Source organism: Mangifera indica, chromosome 18 (genome assembly GCF_011075055.1).
Source record: "Mangifera indica cultivar Alphonso chromosome 18, CATAS_Mindica_2.1, whole genome shotgun sequence".
Classification (NCBI taxonomy): domain Eukaryota; kingdom Viridiplantae; phylum Streptophyta; class Magnoliopsida; order Sapindales; family Anacardiaceae; genus Mangifera; species Mangifera indica.
Genome location: NC_058154.1, coordinates 630,310 through 646,315, shown reverse-complemented (window position 1 = coordinate 646,315; position 16,006 = coordinate 630,310). Strand labels below are relative to the sequence as shown.

Sequence of the window (16,006 nt, the reverse complement as noted above, 5' to 3'; positions counted from 1 at the left end):
AGAGATATGAAAGATTGAATAATATTTATAAGTAAAATTTTATATTAAAGAATTAAAAAAATGCAGTCAAACAGTAGCCAATTTTAAAACATTTGCAGGGACTTTTTTTAAAGCAAATGCATTTGCTTTGCCGGTACATGTAATTTTTTTAAATTTAAAAAATAAAAAAATCGATTTATGAATTTTTTGAATTATCGATTCATAAACTGATTATAAATAGATGATTCAAAAATATTAAAATTGGAATCGAATTATCAAAATTTGATTTTGATTTTGATTTATGTTAATTCTAATTTTAATCAAATCGATTTTGGTTTGATTCGCGGGTCAAACCGGCCGTGGCCAGGAGTCCAGGACTAGTTGACAGACAGCAATATGAAAATAAAGCCTAAAGATTCAAACGGTGTGTTTTGTCTTTAGGTAACGTCAGACCGGACCGCTGTGCTAAACGTTAGAGGCCGTTCGTCGTGTTGTTGACATGTGAATGCGGCGGCCCTGAGGCCCTTGACCCAAATTTTGGCTTGCAGTGCAGTCAACGGCTCTACTCTCACTGACACAGCAACCTTTGATTGCTTCTTCCAAGAAGAACCCTCCTTAATTTCGCAATCTACTAACTACCCCAACTATTATTCTAGAAGCAAGATCTCCCACAATATGAATAGTTTTCAAAACCTCTTCAATATTATTGTGCTATGACCCAGTATATGCTATACAGTTCTGCAACATTAGACTTGAAAGTGACCTGAGACGGAGTAGCAGGATTTGTGGGTCTCGGCCAGTATTTCTTTGGCTCATCTTCCAGCGCCGTGTGGGTCTCTGCAACCTTTGATTTCTTACGCATCAACCTTTGATTGCTTCCTTAATTTCGCAATCTACTAACTACCCCAATTATTATTCTAGAAGCAAAATTTCCTACAATATGTATAGTTTTCAAAAACCTCTTCAATATTCTTATTGCTATGATCCAGTATATGCTAAGCAAAATTAGACTTGAAAGTGACCGTCTCGGCCAATATTTCTTTGGCTCATCTTCTAATGCCGCGTGGGGTTTCAAGGTGAGGGAATATTTCAAAGGGCACGTTTCTTACAAGTGTATGTGTAGTTCACTCACTGGTCAATCACATCTCACTACAGACAAAACCCACTGGCAAAAACTTAAAAGCTTGCTGATTTTGCCCCATTTTGAGTCTAAAAGAAGCCTACTGTTAACTACGCGCTTACTCGTTTCATGTCACATCATCTTTATCTTGCTTCTTCTTCATCCGCTGGAACGCGGAGACTTTTGAAGCTCCGGTTTTCAAAGCCAAAGTCAGATAAAGAAGGTAATTAGAAGTTATTTTAATTGTTTTTACCTTAAAGGAGTGGAATTTGACTAAAGAGATTTCAAATTTTTGTTCGGTATGTTTCAAACTATAGTGTTCTTATTAGTTTACCTTTTCTTTTTGGGTTTTTGGCTTTGTTATTGGTGCTTGTTGATGATGATGATTGGAATAGAAAATAGAAAATAGAAACATGCTAGTAATAATGATTGATTGAAAGACCAGTATTAATTCAATGCTAAAATTTGGTTGCAGAGATTGTCAAAGATGTGATTTTTGTGTCAAGGGTTCAAACTCCACAGCTTTCCACGTGCGTCATCTTATCTTATTCCAATTTACATTTTCCAAATTTGGTCTGATCTTGGCTGATCGCCAATAATTGAAATTCTGGTACAAAATTAAAAAAAAAAAATTTATTTGTTTTGTTTGGTAATGACATCAATGGAACCTCCGGAGCAACAACAAAGCTTTAGCCGGAAAAAGATGGCCAAACAGTTGACGGCAAAAAGGGATGACACGCCGTTGCAGGCTTTGGTGAGAGCAGGGAGCTTAGAAGTGGTGTCAGAAATCATATCTAGTAGTGGGGTTTTAGAATTGAAAGAGTTGTTGTCTAAACAGAATCAATCCGGAGAAACAGCACTTTATGTTGCTGCTGAGTATGGTTGTGCTGATCTGGTTAAGGAAATGATGAAGTATCATGATATTGGTTTGGCTAGTAGTAAAGCAAAGAATGGCTATGATGCATTCCATATCGCTGCAAAGCAAGGGAACTTGGGTAAGTTTCTATTGAATTTCTGTGTTCTCCTAAACAGTTTGTTATTATTGTAATATGCCATATCCAGTTTTTACAAATTCATCTCCAATTTGCTTCAAGTTAAAATTCCTCTGAATCTGATCTTATGGATTAATTGTAACTTCTGTGGGAAAATGTTCCCCATGTTTATGACTGCTACTGGCGGCATCCCAATTTTTCCTTTCCTTTTTATGTTCATCGCTTTATAACTTTTATCATTATTTAGTGGTAGATATTATTGGAATCAGCCTATTCTAATATTTGTTCATATTATGTTACAGAAGTACTGAAGGTCCTCATGGAGGCAATTCCTGAACTTTCAATGACTTCTGATTCCTCAAACACGACAGCTGTACACACTGCTGCCTCACAGGGCCATATAGAAATAGTTACTTTGCTCTTGGAGAAAGATAGCAGCATAGCTACCATAGCTAAAAGCAATGGAAAAACTGCCCTGCATTCTGCATCAAGGAAAGGGCATCTGGAGATTGTGAAGGCCCTGCTGAGTAAAGAGCCTGGAATTGCAATGAGGAATGATAAGAAGGGCCAGACTGCTCTCCATATGGCAGTTAAAGGACAGAGCGTTGAACTTGTAGATGAGTTGGTGAAGACAGATCCTTCTTTAGTAAACATGGTCGATAACAAGGGCAACACTGCCTTGCATATAGCAACCCGCAAGGGTCGGGTGCAGGTGATTTAAATCCATTTTTTTCTTGTCTATAATCATTATTAAAATCATTCTTGTTTTCAGCTTACACTAGATGATGAACATATGCTATCTTTATGTCCACTCTCTCTTTATTTAATTGAATGTGAGAAATGAGAATCATCACGTCGTAGTCTCTTATTCCGACTAGTGCCTTCCAGTGGTAGATTACAGTCATTTTTTATTATGAGTCTGTATCTAAGAAGTCACTTTCTGATCTTATTGTTTTTACTCAAAATTTTATTCAGTCTTTGAAGGGTTGGTTGTTACTTATAATTCATAATTAATTTTCCTGAAAGAATGAAACATAAGTTAAATCATCCTCTCTATTCCTAACTTCTAATGGATTTTGATTACTATTCACCGAACAAATTTGCAGCAAAGTGGCCAACAATCAAAGATGCTAATAGATTTTAATGCCATTCTATAGACGTAAAAGTTCTGATACAAGCAGTGATTCTTTTCTTGTAGATTGTAAGGAAGCTGCTGAATCATACTGGACTAGACAAAGCTGTTGTTAACAAATCTGGAGAAACTGCTCTTGACACTGCTGAGAAAACTGGTCACTCTGAAATTGGAGCCATATTACAGGAACATGGAGTCCTGTCTGCCAAATTCGTCAAACAACCAACAACAAACTCAGCTCGTGAACTCAAACAAACCGTAAGTGATATAAAGCATGAGGTCTATGACCAGCTTGTGCACACACGCCAAACACGGAAACATGTGCAAGGGATTGCTAAGAGGCTCAACAAAATGCATACAGAAGGGTTGAACAATGCCATCAACTCCACCACAGTTGTTGCTGTCCTCATTGCTACAGTTGCATTTGCTGCTATCTTCAGTGTCCCAGGCCAGTATCCTAATGACCCAGCACATATTCCTTCGCATCTCTCTCCTGGAGAAGTAAATATTGCTCCAAAGCTACCATTTATGATTTTTGTCATCTTCGACTCTATTGCCCTCTTCATATCTTTGGCTGTTGTGGTAGTTCAAACTTCTTTAGTAGTAATTGAGAGAAAAGCAAAAAAGCAAATGATGGCAATCATCAACAAACTGATGTGGTTGGCTTGTGCCATGATTTCAGTTGCGTTCCTTGCAATGTCATACATTGTTGTAGGAGTTAATGACCGGTGGTGGGCTATCGCTATAACAGTTATAGGAACCATAATTATGCTATCAACACTTGGGACTTTGTGTTATTGGGTAATTGTCAACTGTATACAGGCTTCCAGATCACAGAGCCTGCGAAGATCATCAATGAACAGTAGGTCATCACCATTGTCAGTTATGTCAGATTCAGAGTTTCTGAACAATGAACGTAACAAACTCTATGCGGTTTAGCCTTGTTTAACTCTTTGTATAAGAACACTCCTATGCATCTGATGTATATAAAAATAACATAGTATCAGCATTTTGCTTCTAAATGAAATAACTAACTGGCAGTTTATTCTTGGGAGAGCTTATGAAGAATGAATGGTGAAGTTCTAATCTGCCCATGAAGTTTTATCTGATAGAATCAGATTAGTCAGTGACTTGATCCTGTTAGTGTATATGGTGTATGAAATCTTATGTAAGTTCACATGAATTATTCATTGTCAATAAGCTTGTGCTGTAAAAATTTCGCATATGTATCATTATCGCAGTCCATATGTAGACTGATAACTGATATGCCATGTTCACACAGATGGCATAGGGATCTTAGCGAAAATTTTTGCAGAGTTTAATTTCACCCCAATCTCTGATTTCTAGTAGAAGGATTTATGACTGTACTGGTAAGAACCATGACTGTTCCAACATGGCAACAATAGTGATTTTGAAAGTGAGTTACATTGAACATTATTTGATTAAAGCAAGTCATGGATAAGTGTAGGGCAGCATAATGTTGCATGCAGGCAGCATGCTGACATCAAAGTTGACTCTTCAATGGAGTGCTTTTTCTGATTTTATAAAAGGCAGTCTGATTTTTTTAATCTATGCTAAAAGCAATGAAGGCCCCCTCATATCTGTACAAATAGATTGTTTCATATGATTGTTCTTTCTCATAGAGATATAGTTTAATTAGCTGGAATGAGAAATGGTAACAAGTCATTTACTTTACTGTCGATTGAGCACTTAGAGCAATGAAATATAGAACTATAAATAAATATGACACTACGATTTCTATATGGTTCAGTTAAAATCCCTCTAAACTTATATTTATAAGATCAAGTTCAATTTAAAACAAATCACTAAAACAAATAGTTAATTACAAATATGAAATTAAAAATACAAAGCAAACACTCCATGTTTACAAAATTAATTCTCAAACTTTTAATTGCTCAATTATTGTGCTTGAATTTGAAATGATTCGAGCGTCTCACTCAGTTTGTTCAAAGTTCACTTGAAAAATGAGGTGAAATCTCTTCAATTATTGGTCTTCAAGTGGGTTTCTCAAGAACTCGTTAGAAGATTATATCCCATGATTTGAATCACAAAACTAACCTACATAGAGAATGAAGAAAGATACACAATACAAGCTGCAAATGTACGGAGGACCTAAGCAAATAGGCTACATGATATAGAAATGGGACCGTGAATTCTTAAGCTAAATCTTTTAGTATAGAAATGGGAGATTCGGAATTTGGATAAAGAGATGCTTAGAATATTTAGAAGGTAATATTAAAACCTGGTCAAAGAAGAAAAAGTTACTGAAAGAGATAGCTTCATACAAGGGAAAGAATGAATAAAGTATGAGAAGCTGACAAGTTAAACATAGAAATATATGTTAGTCCAAAAATATCTTGAGAAAATAATGCTGATGCTTTGAATCTCACCTGACATTATTCACATGCTGCACTTGTTCTCTGGTCCCTTCAATGCCACATGGATCCCTTCAGGTCCCATCAGGAGATGCAACAAAAATTGTCTTGAACCTGAAATCAGTTAAGTGTTAGAAAATTAATTATATACTAAGTCTTTATCCCACTTAGATTTCACTGAGCAATCATGATAAATTTTTGAGTCATTAGTGAAACTGTTATTCAGTGTTTAGTAAATTCTGCAGCTGAAACCACCAAAGTTCTTTGGGAACTTGAACCGTAATATTTTGCTGTCTGGGTGGTCAGCAACCATATCAAAATGAAAACTTGTCAAAATCTCTACAGAAGTGAACATGAAGACAAGAAAGAGCTCAAAAAATTTTCTGTGACATCAAGTTTTTAAGCAGACTGTTACAAAATCATGTAGCTCTTATGTATTTTCAATTACAAAATACACTGCTTATGCTTGAGTGCAAGAAAAAGTAACTTCATATATATAAGAATACAGCAATTCAGAAGATGGGAATTCTAGCACTCCTGCAAGATTCCAAGTTTTGGTTTATTTTTCATAAATTCTTTGCAATCATATGTATGAAAAGCAGTGCTTTTGAGACCATAGGCACTGAATGTAGTGTCCTGCTAGGACCAGTATATTGTTTTGAAATGGTAATTTTGCAGCAATGAAATCTTGAGAGGGTTAAATTTGAAATCAACCTTTTGGTCAAAGAGATAAAATCAGTTATCCCTTTCAAGGCAGGCAGTTTTTCCCACATTTTTGCATCTTTATTGAACCCTGAGTTTGCAAAGGCCTATGACAATGTGCCTTCTTCACTTGTCATCAGCCATGAATCCTTATAAAACTGGAATTCATTAAGTACATGCATGATGTTCTTCCTGAGTCATATGCTAATTTTTCAAGTAATCTGGGCATTTTGGCTTATCATGTCATCAATTCGTTAAATAATTTATTAAAACTAGATTTTACCAAGCATTTATGAAACTTGCTCATTCATTCTTCTCTAAAGGGACAAGAGTATGCCATCAGAAATGAAATAAAGTAACTCAATCTGATATTACAATTTTATATTGATTTAGATAATGCAACATTATACCCACAACCGATGCATTAAGTAAGTTAAGAGTTTGATTTTGATATGTCTTTTTCGGTTTCAAACTCACTTTTAACGTGTTATCATTAGGTTTCAATCCTAAGTTCTCACATTTGGGATTCTTTTCTTTTGTCACTCAAGCTATCTCTTGAGTTTGTGTAACTTAATCTGAGTCATATGCTAATTGTAAAGGCCTACGAAAAATCCATCTTTTTTTCCTTTTTCTCACTTTTATGCAGAAATGCTTTACCTCCCACAAATTTTTTTTTTTTTTTGAAAAAGAGACAGTAGGTCAAGCCTAAAATAGTCAATGAAATCTAGTTCAAAGTAAAAGGAACCTTAAAAGGGTTGTTGAAAAAGAACATCTAGTTGTACAGAATCCATAGCACTAGAAAAGTTTTGGTGACTTTACTTAAAGTTTCAATGGTTGATAGTACTGGCTTTTACTGTTCTAGTTCACTTTTATTGACAAAAATGGAGTCATCAACGGAGAAAAACTTATAGAAGTGGAATTAACATTAAGCAATTGCGAAAATCAGAGCCTCAGATGATCTTGACAAATCATGACAGAAGAAAATTAAAATATATTTGGAAATCTTGAGTTTACTTAAGCTTACAAAAGGAGGACAATAAAGTGGAATTTAGACTATTTATATAGACAATAAAAACCTTATATCTAAACATGTGGGATTTCTTTAATCTTTTTCTTTAACAGATAAAAGACTTCAATGGTTTTTCCTCATAATATTACAGTATCTTCAACCACTTTGAAAGTTTCTGGTGCATCTTCTGAACCAATTTACTTTTCCTTCTCACTAGTTCATGGTGGCTTTTCACTTTTTGTTGTTACCATATTCATATGCTGCAAACTTCAGGCCTTTCTTGGTCTCCACAGAGTGAAATCCTTGAAGCAGATAGAGAACAAACCCCTGCTTCACTTGCCCTTTTTCTTCAAGTAAACGGCTGCTGAGACTGTTTACAGTGAGCAATTGCTCCCTCAATTGAATTTTCGATCTCCGAATTTGCACTGCTACTCCTCTTTAGCAACTGCAAATCATAAGACCTGATTGAGCTAAATGAAAAAGATGATGAACCAGAAGAGGATGTAGATGTTGATGTTGATGAAGATAAACACTTCGTTGTGTGCCTTTGAATTGCTCCTGAGAATGACCTTCTGTGGATGTTAGCACCATCCTCAACCATCTTCTTTTTTATGCATTTTGACAAAGTAGTAGATATCTTGTATCTATCATTACCAATTTTTCCAAACGGGGACTTGCTTAAACAAGTGTTGCCTTTTGAATTATTTTCTGGCTCAACATCACAAGCTGCTTTGGCACAGAACTCATCCGAACTGTCAGACTTACTGAACAAAGACATAATATATGCCCGTGACGCTTTGAGCTTTTGACCCAGTGAAGATTTGTTGATTAGCTTGAGCTTTCTGGTCCAAAACTTCTTCGACTGATCGCCATCGATGAAACCGCTCATTTCAGTTGTCCATTCGAAGATATATTCATCTGGGTTTATTTCACTACTAACTCTGCAAGACTCTGAGGGAGAGACATTGCAAGATTCTAATGGGGTACTTATATTAGTTGTGCTAGTATCAGAGCTAGTAACAAAGGGAATGACACAATTTTCTTCTAATGAATCTTGAGTTTTTTTCTCAGTGGTGGTAAGTTTTTGAACCATTAGTAAACGAGGAGGAAGGTGGAGAGGAAGGAGTTTACCCTTATAAAAAAGTTCATCAGCTGGAGAAGTTGTGGACTCTCTTTCATGAGAAACAGAACACATTTGGAACTCAAACTCCCTGCCGTGTGGTGGAGAACTGATGGAATAACACATGAAATTTGAGGAAGAGCTCACCTCTATATCAATATAATCTTCTTCCACATGAATACATGAAGCTTGGTTTTTGGCCATCTTATGTGAACTTTATCTCTATCTCTCTCCGATTGTGTGTGAAGATGCTTATGGAGAGCTGAGCTTGGTGAATAAGGAGGAGGGCAGAGAGAGCATCATTTAAAGTAAAGATGTAGACAAGTTAGAAAGAATAAAAAATTATATTGTAAGCCATTGTCAGATTTTTCTTTTCTTTTTTCAATATCTTGAATGGTTCCAAATAGTAAAATGCACAAACAAATGTGGATTCAGCAGCTAGGCACTCACTGACCTTATATGTCTCTGCTTATTTCTTTTTCATCAGTCTTGATGTGGCTCCTATGAAGTTGCTTTTGTTTGAATCATGTTTTTATCTTTTCTACCTTCTCCACAACTTAATTTCAGCATTCTAATAGTAAACTACACATAGTTAATTTATTTTAATTTACCCTTTTCAGATTGAGACTTATCATTGCAGAAAACCAAAGTTGCAGTACTTTTAGCAGGATTATGTGAGTTCAAATCATGAATCAGAATCTGTATAATGCTAAGGGCTATAAGACAAGTCCAGGCTCTCTTCCATTGAAGTTATGGTGTTAATACTATGAATTTGAAACATTTTGTGCAGAAGGGTGAGTATCTTCCATTACAATGAAGAAGGGGATGGTGGGTTCTTTTGTTTTTATTGAAAGTTTCAATGTAAGTGACACACTTGAAAGCCTATTCAATAGTGATGAGAAAATGAAAGTTGAAGAGAACTGAATTAATCAGCATTTCAGATGGAATCTTACTTGAAATCATGATATTGATAAGCATAAAAGAGTATTCACTTGGGAGTAAACAACTGGGTTGGCGCCTTTGAATTTCCTCTGTATAAATGTTTGCTTTATTTCAGATGGAAAGGTTGTGTTATTATTCCTGCAAGATCCACACACCTCTCTGCAACTAAAAATTTATATTATAAAAAAAAGTAAGCCCATCTCTCAAAACCTAGTTTCTTGAATACTCAATTCATGAATTCAATAATAGAGCCTTAGAGAAAGAGAGTTGAGTATTCAAAGTTCTGCATTATTTAATCTAGTCTAAGAAGAATCATGTGTCTTCATTTGACTTGGTCAAAATGACAGATTTCTAACATTAGTAGCTTTGTTTGTTTTTATATAGAGCAAAGTTATGTATATCAAATTTTAAATACTTAATTGAGTATTCAGATAATATATTATTAAATAATTGATATTATTTTATTTTAAATTTAAAATCATTCATCACATAATCACAATCATTCTTAATTGAATATTCAAAATTAGATACATATAATTTATTGTTTTAAACAATATTATATATACATAATTTTAAATACATGTTTCGATACTTAAATAATGTGTCATTTAATGATTAAATAATTTTAAATTAAAAATATAATAACACCAAACAACAAGAACATATTATTTAATTACCTAATTGAATATTCAATAATGAGATCATATAGCATTACTCTTACTGCTAAAAATATTGATGGTGGGGTAACCAAAACAAAACATTGAAGAATGGAAAATGACTTGTCCAAGGCTCCAGTCCATTTATTTGTCTCCTATTTCACCACTTTTGGTTTATCTTCTTTGAATTTAGTAAATTACTAGTTAATTTAGAAAATATTTTCTATTTAAAAACTAAAATGTCTCCCATTTTGGTATTGTCTAAGTTTAGTTTCTGCCCCCAAACTATCTGTTTCTATAATCTATCTTAAACATTGATTTCATGCATTTGGGTTTCAACAAATTTCAACTTGAAAGTCCATTCTGACAAGCACATGAAGAAGATGGTCACGTGATGACTGACCGACAATACAGAAAAGTGTAGCTCATGTAACAGTGATTGAGTCATCACATGGACAAATAACAAGTTGGATTTAATTGACACTCAAAAGCATTTTCAAAAACAATAAAATTATGTGTATCCATTTTTTAACACCAAATTAAGTATCAAAATAATGTGTCATCATATGATTCGCTTATTTGAATTAAAAGTAAAATAATACTCAATTATATGATAATACATCATTCAAATATCCAATTAAATATCGAGAACCCAGAACACATAAACTTGTTCTTTGGGAAAGTGCCTTTCCAAGTGGATGATGTTAAGTGCTTCACTTTAAATAACCTACTTTCTTTCCAGGACATACATTCAAATGCTTTTGGATAAGGGACTCAGCACTACTTTCCAATCATTGTCTGTTTCATTCAGCATAAAGGTGAATCACATTTCAACTCAAGCTATCTCAAAATGCGATTTCTTCATCAAACATAAAGATTGAAATGAATTTCAATTTTGAAAAGAATTAACCAAGAGAATATAGCTTAATACAAATGAAAATGAAAGAGGCATATATATAGAGAGAGAGGTTGAGGAATAATACCCACTTGCAGCTCTAAATGGGTCATGTAAAGATACAAGGTCAAAATCCTTTGCCATTTCCTCAGTGTTGCTAACAAATACTCCTTGCTCAATCAAATCTTTCTGATATCTTGTATAATCAAAAGATACTTCCACCAGGTTATCTACATTTGGTCATCAGAAATTCGATCATTACACATCAAATAAATCTGTGAACACCCAGTTCCATCACCAATTTTTCTTGAACTTGGACTTGGTAATAAGTGATTAGATATCCATCCGGTATGGAGAAATCTGGGTTTCTCAATGTGCATCACCTTGCAATAAAGTTAACAAAGATTTACCTATACTAAGTGTATGTCCTGGTTGTTTAACCACTGATTTGTAGATCCTTATCATGTACGTCAAACTCCCAATCAGAAATATCTTCTGAGGAATTGCCTCTGCTACTCCTCCCAAAATCTGAATCTAGTTTCTCCAATTCTGCAGTCATGTCCGACACTTGGTCTTTGTTAATCAAGTAAAACTCAACTTTCTCTCGTTTGTTCTGTGCTTCAGAAATTTAGCTGGAGGTAGGAGATAAATTTTTATCAGGCAATCGTGATTGTAGTCTTAGTGTTGGAGTCTCAACTTTCAAAGTCAGCCTCTCAACGGATTCAAATTCCTCTTTTATTTTTGCAAGAGCATCAAATAGCTCTCTGACCCCTTCAGTTTCTTTCCTAGATCAAAAGTATAGCATGTTCCATTTCCACCAGATTAGGTCATTGTGTCATGGCAGTGCATGTTAAAGAAAGAAAAAGGAAAAAGCACAAAGTAAAGACTTATTGCACCTGTAAATGCCTTCACTCTGCATGCAAAATTGTTTTTGCATTGCATCCACTATACTTAGAGCAGTTAAAAACTATAAAAGGAGGCGAAAATAATAAGAAATTTTATTTCCTAATAGCAGGAAATAAATAATAAACAAGATAGTCCCAGACCCAATTGCAGCCACTAAAAGATAATATAACTCTGTAGGATGATACGGTGAGGGAAAACACGGCATAATACAAATTCAGAAATGAAAAGAAAATAAGAAAAGTAAACATTTTGTTTATAAAACAGTTGCTGAACCCCTTGTAAACAAAAAAAGAATAGGAAAAAAAAACATTTTGATATTAATCGGTAGCTACACTATGTAAGAGCATATGCAAATGCATATAAAGATGCATCATTACCTTTCCTTCCAGATTCAAATATTCCTCTTCAAGAGCTTTTCTTTTAATTCTTGTTTTTGGACTTTCCTTGTCGATCCTTTGTGCTACTTCTAACCTGAAATTTAAAAACAATGAGGATTCTTCATTTAATGGAGTGATAAACAAGAAAAACAAAACAAAACACGATGCCCTTCATTTGATGGCAACTTATCCACAATTTCATGGATACTTGCGATTAAGTGTCTAAGTTTTTCCTGATTAAACACACATGCCCACCCAAAAAAAAGGGATAACATTTAGAAAAAATGAGAATATACAACTAAAGAGATTTATAATAGAGTGATCTTAGCCAGTATACCCTGTCAGCAGAGAGAAAATGAATAACCAGAATCACAAAACGATCTCCATATTTCCCCATGTCACCACTTGAACATGTGCATACATTGAATCATCAGAAACAAAAAATAAATGATCAAATATCATGATAGGTTAAGAGATCAACGTGACATTGCAATTGTAAAGCATAAGGCAAACAATGAGATATAATTCCATCACTGATTTTTGAGAGACAAGAACTGCATGAGATTCATTACTGAGCACGACAAAACAGAGACATACACGACCTGCTTCTCCCTGCTATCGTTTTGTGCTGTCTGGAGATTCCAGGTGTCTTCCAGAAATTTAAGCCATATATTGACCACATTTGCTTCTGTTTTACATGAAGCACTCGATCTTGAAAGATCGTCTTCCTATGATAAAACATTTTGAAAACAGATTAGAAATTGGTAATAAAATGGATCCACAGTCATTTATAAATTTCTTGTGCCAGACATGAATTATAAATTCTTAAAACACTTAATATAAATAGTACCTAAAGCAAGAATTAAAGTAAAACCTTTGACTTCAAGTACATTAATATCTCATTGCTTGCATCATCAAACTGCTCTCGTTCTTCCCTAGCATTGCAAAGGCGAGCATGAAAAACAGCCAATGAGATGCAGACCTATACCAAACACTAAGCTGTGAATTTAGCCTAGAGAATAGGAAAGAATTAATCAGACTGATTAAACTTGTTGCACTGATGTTGCAACATATGAAATGGTAGTATTCACACTAGTGATTCACTTTCACACACAAAACAAACAGCCTTAGGTAAATTGCAAATATGAGTGAAATGAAAATGGAGCAATATTAAAAATCACTAAATCTCCAAAAAGTGCTTATGCTTTCGAAAATAACAGAAAAAAATCACATGGAGATCAAAATGAACCTTTTCAATTCAGTTTCAAGTTTGTCCTTTTGCTTCTCAAACTCTTGAATCTCCATGGTCAATTCCTGGAAAATGCTACGACAATGTGTTCCATAAATCTTGAGAAAAAAATAGAACAGTAACAAACAACCTTCCTAGTGAGCATGGTGTTAAGAAAATAATTAATTAAACATCCACATAAATAGCCCCAAGAAGGTTTAACTTTCAATTTTCACTTGCTCAAAAATATATTCTTAAAATGACAACAGATATTCTTTTTATATTTGGGGCAGCTGAGAGATAATATTTTAGCACAGGTGTGAAACTTCCTACAAGTACCACTTGACTGGAGATTTGCAGAATTTGACTAAAAAGTAATAAGCGATGCAAAACCAGCATATAAAAATGAAAAAAGATTCAAGACACCATTAGAAAACAAAGATATGCCAGTATATTCTAGCGGTCATTAAATTAATGTACCAAAAAAAAGTTGAAGAAGCAGCTCACCTTCTCAAGTTGGCCAATTTCTTCAGCTTTTGCCAAACGGAAGTTAAGTGCTTCTTCTTTCTGAGATCTGATTCAAAAGATGGAGTCAAAAGTATAAGAATATCCTGTACTTAAATAAAATGCTGTTAAGGGTCAAGAAGCAACAAAAAGAAAATCAAAGGAAAGAAAGAAATGAATATTGAGAAAAATCCACATCAGATTTGACGATTTCACTTTTGTTATTAACTTTATCTGAGATTATGTTATTGTAGTAACTACACATCTTAACACTGTTCAAGTATGAACTGAAAATGGTTAGTAATTCCACTTACATGTCATGATAAAAAGGAACCTGATTTAGGTTCATTAAATTAATTAATTTATCAAGCTTGCTATTGACATATAATAACATTCATATTTACGAAAAATATAAATTTTTTATCTGCAAAACAAAAACGCACTCTAACTTCATATGAAATTTCAAAATATAAGCCTGTGAGCAGCCACCCAGACACAAACAAGCATACAAACTTGCTTATGGGAGCTCTCATAACCACACACAAGTTTTGCTGACATTGTAATTGAAAACTGGGTTTTCCCATATTTTTTCTCATTTCTTGTAAGCACAGTCCACATACTCTCTCTCATACAGACAGGCAAAATCAATCACATACAAGGGATACACACAAAAGCAGTTCTGACATAGTTTAATAGAAACCTGTGGTCTAAAATGCACCTTTCAGCTTGTGAAGTTGAGTTAGCAAGTGATTCTGCAAATATTTTTAATTTATGAACCTACAAGATAAACAGATCATGAATCATTATAAACAATGATAGCCAATTAGCTATCAGGCGTGAAGTAAACAAATGTAAGACCTAGAGAAGCCATTTCCAGCTGCCTCAACCATAAACTATTAATAAATAGATGGCTTGTACAAGAATTTATTGGAAAAATATAGAAAATAGATTCATAAGAAATATTTTATTAGTTTTTGTGGCCATGGCCCAATAGTATAATCGAATGAACTTGTTTACCCCAAAATAAATTTTAAAAAAATTTTGCTTGAAGGTAAAATGTATGTGTGCGCATCTTCTAACATACCTTTTCTAAACCTAATAATGTCATCTATACTTGGATAATTAGTTCAGGTTGGTAGGAAGGATCTTTCAACAAAATTTCACAATCGTGTATTTCAGCCATACAAATACAATGAAGCCTGAATGATTCAGTGCAGAACATAAGATATATGTGATGTATAATAGGCTTCCTGCAGTCATATTGAACTTCATTCTACATCTAGTACCGATCATATCAATCCCTGTAAAGCCGCAAAATAAGCTTAAACATCATAAAACTTCAAAATGGAACAGATATTCACCCATCATAATGGCTTAATCAAAAGCATTGCAACCTGAATCATTATGACTTATAAGGAAGATAACAGGGAAAATTGCATGGCCCAAAGAAAATGGATCCTCAACACATAACATGTGTCTGTTGAAAGCATGGAACTTACATTTTCCCCACCTTACACAAATACTACATTAGAGTTTAGAAGTTGTGTTGAAAAAAGAAGAAGCCTGATGCTTTATTTCTGGCCTATTCCTCCGAAACAAAAAAAACAATGCCACTTGGCCCAGAACTTTGCCCTAATCCTAATTGCAAATTTGGTCACTCACTTTAGAAACAACTTGCTTGTCAACCTAAAATGAGAACAGTGAACTGATCAATTGTCATGGTCATCAAATTTCAGTTCATGTTTTGCTAGGACCAACTTTCCTCTTATAAACAAATGACGAACATATTCAAATGGAAAAGTTTGAAAATAAATAAAATTACAGATGCCAAATGAAACTCAGACCTTTTCAGCATAAAGTTCTAGAGAATCCCCATTGCTCAAAAACTTTTTCTTTAACAAGAGTTCTTCCAACTTGGAACACAGTTGCATTTGCCCACGAGCTTCTTTTACATCCTGCAGGAAATGAAAAGCATCATGTTCAGTTAATATACATTATAGATTCTGACTTGGAAGCTGTCTGATAAAACCCCCTCCCCCCAGATAGAA

General features: G+C 34.2%; 3 protein-coding genes across 5 annotated transcripts; 1 reads left to right on the top strand and 2 right to left on the bottom strand.

Moving 5' to 3' along the window:
• The first annotated feature begins 1,125 nt into the window (after positions 1–1,125).
• Positions 1,126–4,272, top strand: LOC123202010 (ankyrin repeat-containing protein At5g02620-like). 2 transcript variants are annotated; one of them, XM_044617710.1, is made up of 4 exons: positions 1,126–1,398; positions 1,575–2,094; positions 2,394–2,803; positions 3,290–4,272. In XM_044617710.1, exons 2-4 carry the CDS (start codon positions 1,752–1,754, stop codon positions 4,160–4,162), a joined length of 1,626 nt encoding a protein of 541 aa, XP_044473645.1. In that variant the 5' UTR covers positions 1,126–1,398; positions 1,575–1,751; the 3' UTR covers positions 4,163–4,272. The 2 variants fall into 2 exon arrangements, with proteins under 2 accessions (XP_044473645.1, XP_044473644.1); XM_044617709.1 differs by having other exon boundaries at positions 1,133–1,322.
• Positions 4,273–7,358: 3,086 nt separating this feature from the next.
• Positions 7,359–9,629, bottom strand: LOC123201816 (probable membrane-associated kinase regulator 4). The gene is made up of 2 exons (XM_044617380.1): positions 9,404–9,629; positions 7,359–8,712 (listed from the first exon to the last, which is right to left on the bottom strand). Exon 2 carries the CDS (start codon positions 8,652–8,654, stop codon positions 7,680–7,682), a length of 975 nt encoding a protein of 324 aa, XP_044473315.1. The 5' UTR covers positions 8,655–8,712; positions 9,404–9,629; the 3' UTR covers positions 7,359–7,679.
• Positions 9,630–10,929: 1,300 nt separating this feature from the next.
• LOC123201422 lies at positions 10,930–13,920 on the bottom strand. 2 transcript variants are annotated; one of them, XR_006498818.1, is made up of 7 exons: positions 13,476–13,920; positions 13,101–13,161; positions 12,824–12,954; positions 12,227–12,320; positions 11,840–11,910; positions 11,354–11,728; positions 10,930–11,173 (listed from the first exon to the last, which is right to left on the bottom strand). XR_006498818.1 is itself a non-coding variant. In XM_044616920.1 (6 exons), the coding sequence occupies exons 1-6, from the start codon at positions 13,529–13,531 to the stop codon at positions 11,572–11,574; spliced, it is 570 nt and encodes a 189-aa protein (XP_044472855.1). In that variant the 5' UTR covers positions 13,532–13,920; the 3' UTR covers positions 10,930–11,571. The 2 variants fall into 2 exon arrangements, 1 of the variants encoding a protein (XP_044472855.1); XM_044616920.1 differs by having other exon boundaries at positions 10,930–11,728.
• Positions 13,921–16,006: the final 2,086 nt, after the last annotated feature.

Bases quoted from the DNA above. Each gene is read 5' to 3' on its own strand.
- LOC123202010 (XM_044617710.1), top strand. From the start codon at position 1,752: ATGACATCAATGGAACCTCCGGAGCAACAACAAAGCTTTAGCCGGAAA. The intron at 2,095-2,393 runs GTAAGTTTCTAT...ATTATGTTACAG, and splicing joins TGCAAAGCAAGGGAACTTGG to AAGTACTGAAGGTCCTCATG. The intron at 2,804-3,289 runs GTGATTTAAATC...CTTTTCTTGTAG, and splicing joins CCCGCAAGGGTCGGGTGCAG to ATTGTAAGGAAGCTGCTGAA.
- LOC123201816 (XM_044617380.1), bottom strand. From the start codon at position 8,654: ATGGCCAAAAACCAAGCTTCATGTATTCATGTGGAAGAAGATTATATT.
- LOC123201422 (XM_044616920.1), bottom strand. From the start codon at position 13,531: ATGGAGATTCAAGAGTTTGAGAAGCAAAAGGACAAACTTGAAACTGAA. The intron at 11,911-12,226 runs GTAATGATGCAT...CTCCTTTTATAG, and splicing joins ATTTGAATCTGGAAGGAAAG to TTTTTAACTGCTCTAAGTAT. The intron at 11,729-11,839 runs GTGCAATAAGTC...CTTTTGATCTAG, and splicing joins CAGAGTGAAGGCATTTACAG to GAAAGAAACTGAAGGGGTCA.